The sequence below is a fragment of the Thalassophryne amazonica genome, chromosome 11 (assembly GCF_902500255.1).
Source record: "Thalassophryne amazonica chromosome 11, fThaAma1.1, whole genome shotgun sequence".
Lineage (NCBI taxonomy): Eukaryota > Metazoa > Chordata > Actinopteri > Batrachoidiformes > Batrachoididae > Thalassophryne > Thalassophryne amazonica.
In genome coordinates, this window is record NC_047113.1 from 27,691,203 (window position 1) to 27,700,909 (window position 9,707).

A 9,707-nucleotide genomic window follows, 5' to 3' on the forward strand; every position below is an offset into this window, starting at 1 on the left:
CATACCGACGTGTGCGCGCTCCTGTCGTGCGCTGTGCAGTGGCCAGCTCAGCAGATCTCATAGTGCTGCTGGCGGCCCCAAACAAAAGGGCTCCGGTATGTTCGGACCCCGGTCAGCAGTCCAGCGAGCGCTCACGCACAAAGGGCCGCGATCTGCATGCAGAATGTGGGGATTAAAGGCGGAGAACACAACTGTACATGAACATATACTCAGGGTGATGGGTGAAAGTTTTACCTTCATGTGTCAAGACCTATCGCCAAACCGTCTCACACCAGCAGACGTGCACAGTGATTTTTGATGGCATGAAATAACTTATTGCACAAATGACAGAAACCCATAAAACATATAGTTGTCCTGATAAGATAAGATAAACTTTATTGATCTCACAGAGGAGAAATTCACATGGTACATCAGCTCTTAAAAATCACAAGATGGGTGCAAGTAGAGGAAAATGTTCATCAAACAGCGTGTGCAAAGATAAGCAATAATAATAATACTTGTAACAGTACAAAACATAAGAAATGAGGTAGAAATAGAATATATATATATAATATATATATATATATATATATATATATATATATATTATATATATATATATATAATATATATATATATATATATATATATATACAGTAGTGTTCAGAATAATAGTAGTGCTATGTGACTAAAAAGATTAATCCAGGTTTTGAGTATATTTCTTATTGTTACATGGGAAACAAGTTACCAGTAGATTCAATAGATTCTCACAAATCCGACAAGACCAAGCATTCATGATATGCACAGTCTTAAGGCTATGAAACTGGGCTATTAGTAAAAAAGTAGAAAAGGGGGTGTTCACAATAATAGTAGCATCTGCAGTTGATGCTACAAACTCAAAACTATTATGTTCAAACTGCTTTATTAACAATCCTGTGAATCACTAAACTAGTATTTAGTTGTATAACCGCAGTTTTTCATGATTTCTTCACATCTGCGAGGCGTTAATTTTGTTGGTTTGGAACCAAAATTTTGCTTGTTTACTACTGTGCTTGGAGTTATTGTCTTGTTGAAACATCCACTTCAAGGGCATGTCCTCTTCAGCATAAGGCAACATGACCTCTTCAAGCATTTTGACATATCCAAACTGATCCATGATACCTGGTATGTGATATATAGGCCCAACACCATAGAAGAAGAAATATGCCCATATCATGATGCTTGCACCACCATGCTTCATTGTCTTCACTGTGAACTGTGACTTGAATTTAGAGTTTGGGGGTCATCTCACAGAACAATTTTACTCTCATCAGTCCACAAATATTCCTCCATAATAATTTTTTTCCTTCAAATTCTACTCACAGCACCCATAATGACAACATGAAAAAAAGTTTTTTGCAATTTTTTTTTTTGCAAAATTATTAAAAATAAAAAAACTAAGAAATCACATGTATTCACAGCCTTTGCTCAATACTTTGTTGGTGCACATTCGGCAGCAATTACAGCCTGAAGTCTTCTTGAATATGATGCCACAAGCTTGGTGCCCCTATCTTTGGTCAGTTTTGCCCATTCCTCCCTGCAGCACCTCTCAAGCTCCATCAGGTTAGATGGTGAGCGTCAGTGCACAGCCATTTTCAGATCTCTCCAGAGATGTTCAGTCAGATTCAGGTTTGGGCTCTGGCTGGGCCGCTCAAAGACATTCACATTCCTGAAGCCACTCCTTTGATATCTGGCTGTGTGCTTGGGGTCATTGTCCTGCTGAAAGGAGTGAACCGTCCGCCCCAGTCTGAGATCACAAGCGCTCTGTAGCAGGTTTTCATCCAGGATGTCCTCTGTACATTGCTGCATTCATCTTCCCTCAATCCTGACTAGTCTCCCAGTTCCTGCCGCTGAAAAAACATCCCCACACATCCCTCTGGATAACAAATTTCAGCTCCTACCTTCTGGTTGCAGTTTCAAAGTCCCAAGGTGTAGGTCAAAATGCTATAGGAGCAGTTTTATTCCATCTGCGATTGGTCACTTGAGCAAAACTCCAGGGTTTGCACATATTTATTTATTTATTTATCTATTTACTTATTATTTATTTATGCAACTATTTAATTTCCCTTTGCATACTGATTTTATGTTGGCAGCCTTTTAGTGGTTTCTCTTATTCCTGTTGTTAAACTTTTAGCCCGTGAGTACTTGTTTGTGTCTGTGTCATGCTTTTGTTTTGCATATGTTCTTTTTCAGTATTTTTAGTGTTTTTATTGCCAATGTTTTTGTCTGAGTAACATGGACGCCCTTTGTTCTGTTTTTGCTGCCTTTTACTAAAAAATAGCTTCCATCTGGCCACTCTACCATACATTGGTAGATTGCTGCAGATTGTCCTTCTGGAAGGTTTTTCCTCTCCTCCACAGAGGAATTCGGAGCACTGACAGAGTGACCATCGGGTTATTGGTCACCTCCCTGAGTAAGATCTCTCTCCCCCGATCGCTCCGTTTAGACGAGCGGCCAGCTCTAGGAAGAGTCCCTGGTGGATCTGAACTTCTTCCATTTACAGATGATGGAGGCCACTGTGCTTATTGGGACCTTCAAAGCAGCAGAAATATTTCTGTACCCTTCCCCAGATTTGGGCCTCAAACAGTCTGTCTCACTGGTCTACAGACAATTCCTTTGACTTTGTGCTTGGTTTGTGCTCCTGACATGCACCGTCAATTGTGGGACCTTATATGTATCATGTCCAGTCCAACTGTATTACCCCAGGTGGACTCCAATTAAGCTGTAGAAACATTTCAAGAATGATCAGTGGAAACAGGATGCACCTGAGTTAATTTCGAGCTTCATGGCAAAGGCTGTGAATACTTACGTACATATGATTTCTTTTTTATTATTTTAATAAATTTGCAAACAATCTAAAAAACTTTTTTACATTGTCATATGGGGTATTGTGTGTAGAATTTTGAGGGAAAAAAATGAATTTCATCCATTTTGGAATCAGGCTGTTACATAAAATGTGGAAAAAGTGAAGTGCTGTGAATACTTAATGGATGTACTGCATCTGTAGCATGTCCTTGGCACTTTTAGACAACCTTCTCTTGATGTCATGGCATGTACAACAATGTGCAACCCAATCTCATGCCATTTTGTGATGGCATCATAACAAGGAAATTTATATATTAGTTCTTGATACATCACAAAAAGCAGCACATTTTTGTAACAGGAGCACAAAATGATTTTGTGACGGCATCATGAAATGCACGGGGAGTGGGGGGGGGGGGGAGTGTCAGTGGGGCTAAGGGTTTGGGTAAGAGGAAGTAAAAGTAAAAAAATAAATAAATAAACGCATCACGAAAATGTGACTGGATCACAAAATCAAATCGTGGGACTGCAATGTTACAGGCTCCTTGGAAATGCAAGGAATTACAAAAGGTACCTCACATTCATGCAAAAAAAAAAAAAAAAAAAGAACCTAAACATAACAAAAATCCTGCAATCCTTAAAGCAAGACCATGGCACAATGATATAACATCCTAGTTTATTATGGGCACACTCCCAGATTTTCTAAGGGTTTCAGCAGTTTCAAATTATGACCTTCTGTGATGTGTATTCATGAAACTGGTAAGTGGGCTTAAGTCACACAATGAGAAAATTATTATGTAGAGTCCAATAATTTAAGAAGCTGAAACATGAGCTCTGAATAGTCATATCAGGAATCAGGTAGTCAGACTTTAGTTTGCTCTCCAGTATCTGTCGGTCATGTTCTTCCTCCGAGCATTCCCCTCTGACTGTCCCTCTCTGATGATGTGGGCTTTCTTTTGTGTCGTGCCTCTGACCTCAGCAGGTTCATTTCTCTCTCCCTAATCCCCATCCTGTGGGCGCCAGCGTATAAAAGGGAGGAGCGCACTCCGAGCCACACACTTTCAGTGAGGCTCGGTGCGGCACAGACATTGCACACACCAACAGGTAAGGGACACAACCTGCACTTCCTGACGGCAGGTGTGCACAGATGCAAAGGAGAGAATACTTCATCTGTGATTTGTCAGTCATCATTTCATTTCTTGCACCACTTGGCACAGTTGGGATTTGACAAAAATCTACATGGTCCTTTGTTTTGCTCTCTTTTCACCCCAGTAATCATGTCTAGTGGAGATAAGTCCAAGACTTCATCCCAGACTGATGGGAAAGCTGCTCAGAGCAAGAAGTCTGAGATGGAATGATGTCCTACAAGGTGGGTTTTGCTTCATAGAAGTGGCTAATTTTAAAAACATATCGACCCACACCGACTCCTCTGTGTGCGTGTGTCACCACCAGATGTACGTGTTCGACCAGGAGAACTTCCAGGGTCGGATGATTGAGATCTCCAATGAGTGCATGAATGTGTGTGAAATGGGCATGGACCGCGTGCGCTCCTTGCGTGTTGAGTGTGGACCGTAAGTATCCCTTAAAATTTAGAATGCACATAACAGGCTTTGCAAAATGTCTTCATTTACCTTCATTTTAGCAGGTACTGTCTAGATGGTTCATAGTGCAGTCTTAGTTGCTACCTGTCGAATAGCTCGATCCGTGAATAAGGAGCTGGAACGCCAACATATGACCCATACTACCTGTGTCAATGGACAACACACAAAGGCCCAATCCCAATACTCTCCCTTTGCCCCTTTTCTTTCACTTTGCACATGTGCAAAATATAGTGAAAGGACGAAAGGCCACTTTGGATTGGGCCTTGATTTGTATTGCTCCAGTCCACCTAGCAGTAAAATGGGTACGCGCCTGGGGCTGGAGAAGTAAATGTAAGCCAGCATTGCAAAACATTTTGAGCATCTGCTCGATGGAAAAGTACTATAGAAATGCAGTCGTCCTTTGTCTACTTTCTGTTCTACAGGTAGCTCAGTTGAATAAATAGTCGGGCCTACCAATATGTAGACCCGGATTTAATTCCTAGTCATGCTACCTGTCTATGTCACTGGGCAAGATACTTCATCTTGTGCTGTCAAAGTCTGCCCAGCTACAAATGGGTATTGGCCTTGGCTTAGAAAGTAACTTGTGTCGTCCTGGTGTCAAGTCCAGGGAGTGTCATAGACTATCACGTGCCTCACGCTACAAAATCTGTGGATCGACTTTGACACCAATGAACATCAGTGTCTGTGTAGGTCTTATTTATTCTTCTTATTTGCAGCTTTGTGGGCTTTGAACAGATGAACTTCTGTGGTGAGATGTACATCCTGGAGAAGGGAGAGTATCCTCGCTGGGATTGCTGGAGCAACTGCCAGAAGAACGACTACCTTCTGTCCTTCAGGCCTGTCAGAATGGTACTAAACCTACACCTGAAATGAACATACTTACTTTGTAGTTTGCTTTAGTCTGTTTGCTGACTTTGCCGCCCTTCTGTATGTGTCTGTAGGACCCCGAGAAGCACAAGATCTGCCTCTATGAGGTGGGAGAGTTCAAGGGCCGCAAGATGGAGATTATGGATGACGACGTTCCTAGCATGTTTTCTTACGGCTTCACTGACAGAGTGGGCAGCATTATCGTCAGCTGTGGCACGTGAGTATCCGTCAGTGAAATCAGTCTAATGTTAGCAAATTAAGAAACATCTGGATGAGACTGCACTCATATACAATGCAAATAAAAAAATTGTGTTTGTTGTTTTTGCAGCTGGGTGGGATACCAGTTCCCTGGATACCGCGGCAGCCAGTACCTCCTGGAGAAGGGAGACTACAGGCACTTCAATGAGTATGGTGCCCGCTATCCTCAGTTCCAGTCCGTGAGGCGTATCCGCGACATGCAGTGGCACCAACAGGGCTGCTACACCATGGCCAGCAAGTGAGGCTCAGTGAAGGAGAGAAAGAGAAAGAGCGGAAATGAGGGAGAGGGACGGAGGAAGAGGGAACGGGGGAGAGATGTCTGAGGAGTTTCCTTCATAAAATGGCCTGTGATCTATGCAGCGAGGGAAAGGGTGAGGATTTAGATCTACACCGGATCTGACAAAGCACCTCAGCAGAAGGAGCACCTGGATCTGACCACCCTTCGTTCCTCTCTCCTTTTCTCTCTCTCTCTCTCTTTCTACTTTTTCTTTCTCCCCTGTGGGCAGAGCTTTGCTTTTCGCTAGTTATCCTTTTTTTTTCCTAGTCCCTCTCTTCCTTCCCCATCCAGTCCCCTGAAACACCAAAGAGGGAACAAAACATCATTTTCTGTCTTACACATGATTTTCAGCTCAGGGTATGATGCACCATTGAAAACTGAGTTTCTGGAGCCCCCTGCTCCTCTTCTGGCCCCTGTGCATTGCACCTCTACTCTGCTGTACAGAATCCTGGCTTAGTTTTCAATAAAAAGGAAAATCTTGGTTTCAAATATGGTCTTTTTATTAGCATTCTGGGAGGAATGTGGGTGAAATATATGTCTGCAAACCATAAAAGGTTGCACAGTGGTAAACATTTACAACTTCAAATAACAGTTCAACAAGCAGCTGCTGCATTAAAAAAAACTTGCAAATGGAAAAAAATGCTTGCCAACATAAAGAATACAAACAGAATTGGATTTGTTAATGTATGCTACGAATTTGGGCAATGCATGCAAACACTTTGCAAAGCTTCATAACCCAACAAAAGTACTAAAAAATGGGTGGGTTGGTATCTATCTATCTATCTATCTATCTATCTATCTATCTATCTATCTATCTATCTATCTATCTATCTATCTATCTATCTATCTATCTATCTATCTATCTATCTATCTATCTATCTATCTATCTATCTATCTATCTATCTATCTATCTATCTATCTATCTATCTATCTATCTATCTATCTATCTATCTATCTATCTATCTATCTATCTATCTATCTATCTATCTATCTATCTATCTATCTATCTATCTATCTATCTATCTATCTATCTATCTATCTATCTATCTATCTATCTATCTATCTATCTATCTATCTATCTATCTATCTATCTATCTATCTATCTATCTATCTATCTATCTATCTATCTATCTATCTATCTATCTATCTATCTATCTATCTATCTATCTATCTATCTATCTATCTATCTGCTGACTTGGTCCTTGTTGTTGTTTTTGTTTGTTTCTCTCATTAATAAATAAGTTGTAGTAAATGGGCACCAGCCTTGGCTGGAGAATTAACCTACATTAGACTGGGTTGCATCAAGCAACCCAGTCCATTCGAAGGTTCAAGCTTCTCTACCATAGCATGTGCAGTAAGAACAATAATAAAAAAGAATGAGAAAATAATCTCATCCCTGCCACAAAAAGGGGGTTGTTAACCTGTTAGGGCCCTGTCCCACTGGCGTTTAGGAGGATTTGCATATTGATTGTGCACAAAATTGGCCCATATTCACCAAACATCCACAATATCCGTGTAACATGCCTGTATGAGTCGGCCGTCATCCGAACACGCCCGTGATCATCCACAGAGGCACGCATGTCCGCAGCCAGGATTTTTGAGCTGTTCAAAAATCTGGATGCAGATAACATCCGCCTTACATACTCCATATATACTCAATTCATACACAATACATACTCACTCTATGTGCTGTATATCTGCTGTTAACCGCTGATATCCGCAACTGACGGGGATTTGCGGCTTGGCAGCAGACCGGGACAGTGTGTAAAACAGATATATATATCGTGCCTATCATGTCCACATCACAAACTAAAATATGTTGTAGCGAATGCATATAAATTGGCCACAAATAAAGCGTTTTTATTACATCTGCTTTGCAGCTGATTTGCGGACATTCTGTGAATGCATAACAAACACGTCACGTAAACCCAAACTGTGGTAGAAAGCATCATACCTGCCAGTCAGCGCCGGTCCGGCTGTGTAGATCCACAAAGACGTAGCTGCTGCAATCGCGTCTCCTCCAGGACTTTTATTTAACACCAACAAAAGGAAGAGTTGCTGTTTAGCCACAACTCACGCTGAAGTCTGTTTTCTGTGACACTCTCAAAAAAAAAAAAAAAAAACTGTCTCACACCCAAAACGGCTTCCCCCCTCCCTCTCCCCAAACTCATGAACAGTTAACCCTCGCATGACAAAATTAACATTAACTCTGTGATCAACTTGTCCAAGTCCAGCAAATGCTCCAGAGGCTGTATTGTTGGTGTGAATAGTGATGCCGAAAGGAGCGAGTGTGCTTATTTTATGACCGCAATGCAGATGCTGTGCATGCGCAACATGTGCGCGATGCATTCATTATACACCCGTAATACTGTTGTGATAATCTCAATGTGTTGGATCAGTTTCCTCACTACATGCGTTATACTTGTATAACCATGATTGTTCATCATATATTCGCTATATATTATTAATATATCCATAATTCATACTGGGACATTTGTCATTTTTTGCCATTTTTGTTGCGGATGACAACGAACGCCCGTATTTGTGTACTCAATTCATGCGCAATTGATCCTCTCCCCAGTGGGACAGGGCCCTTAAGCCCTATGGCCTATTTCACCAACATCACATACCCATACATTATGATTTATTTCTCAGCTTGTACAAGGTCAAAAATGCAAAACTTTGGATCAGCTAAAAGACAGGTCCTAGGGGATGTTGTGGATGCAAAAAACTGAAAGTAAATAATACTTGGTAGGAGTAAATGAGGGGTTTTTTTTTTCCCATAAAATGAATTCTGATTTATGTCTTTATTTGCTTGGCGTTTGGGCTGTGGTTAGTTGATATGTGATTGAAGTGGATACTTTTGTAGAGGAGACTTCGCTTGACATTTTGATGTATAATAAGTGTATGTTTGTGTCAGCATTGGTTAGTTATGAGCGTTCAAATGTTCCAAAACGGGTCAAGTACCCAATTTGGGGAAATCGCCAAGAAACTCCACTACTCAAAGTAAACTGTGTCGTCAAAGAGACTGGAATAGTTTCAAGAATGGTCCCCAAAACTTCTCAAATTTATCACTTTGAACTGGATCACAGAGGGCTGGAGCTCACCAGTCTGAGTATGAAGGTCCAGGACTCCTCTGAAATAGAGGAGCTCAGATCCTCCTCTCAGGCATCTTTGTGTTTGTCTGAGGAGGCACACTTCAAGTCCAATAGCTCACTGTAAATGGATGAAATAAGATGTTATTTGTTAGGTTTTAAAGAGAGAACAGTGTCATTATATGTCATATTTATGTCTGTTGGGATGGATAAGCTAGAAAAATGAGAAGTGATAAAATGCTGTATTTGAAGATACCTAAAGAAATGTGACTTGGGAAGGTGAAGTGTTTCACTTAGTTGTTGAAATGAGGCAAGCATGTTATTAAAAAACATGTCCTTGAAGTGTACTATGCCCTTTTTCTGCCATTCTTTAAAAACAGAGTCCTGAGATGAGGGTTTGAAAAGGTAGTTAGACATGACAGGGCTGTAAAGAGGAAAAACTAGGAAGATCAGAACATTTTCAAAATTGCGCCCAGATTTTTAGTGAATGTTTCACAACTGGATTTATGGCGGTTTAAGTGGTGGAAGCGGGACAGAGGATCCCAAAAAGGCCAGGGTGGACCATTCCCTGCAGCGTGACTCCATCACCACCCAGTCTGGGCAGTCAGGCCTGTTGGAACAAAACAACAGAAAGCTGACGTTTCCTTCATAGTGGACTTAAACTTGTGTTTTATTTCTTTGATAATTGATTGTTTATTAGCAGTTATTCTTTCAAACAACATCTCACAGCTCTTATGTTTTTCCTATTATTAACAGTATAAAGAAAGGAGGATCAATGCCTTTCTTCCA

General features: G+C 41.0%; 1 protein-coding gene across 1 annotated transcript; it reads left to right on the top strand.

The window, feature by feature from the left end:
• The first annotated feature begins 4,095 nt into the window (after positions 1 to 4,095).
• On the top strand, positions 4,096 to 6,279 carry crybb1l1 (crystallin, beta B1, like 1). Its single transcript, XM_034181292.1, is given in 6 exon segments — positions 4,096 to 4,167; positions 4,170 to 4,189; positions 4,273 to 4,391; positions 5,138 to 5,270; positions 5,363 to 5,505; positions 5,617 to 6,279. Coding segments are annotated over 6 exon segments (657 nt in total). The 5' UTR covers positions 4,096 to 4,097; the 3' UTR covers positions 5,789 to 6,279.
• The last annotated feature ends 3,428 nt before the right edge of the window (positions 6,280 to 9,707 follow it).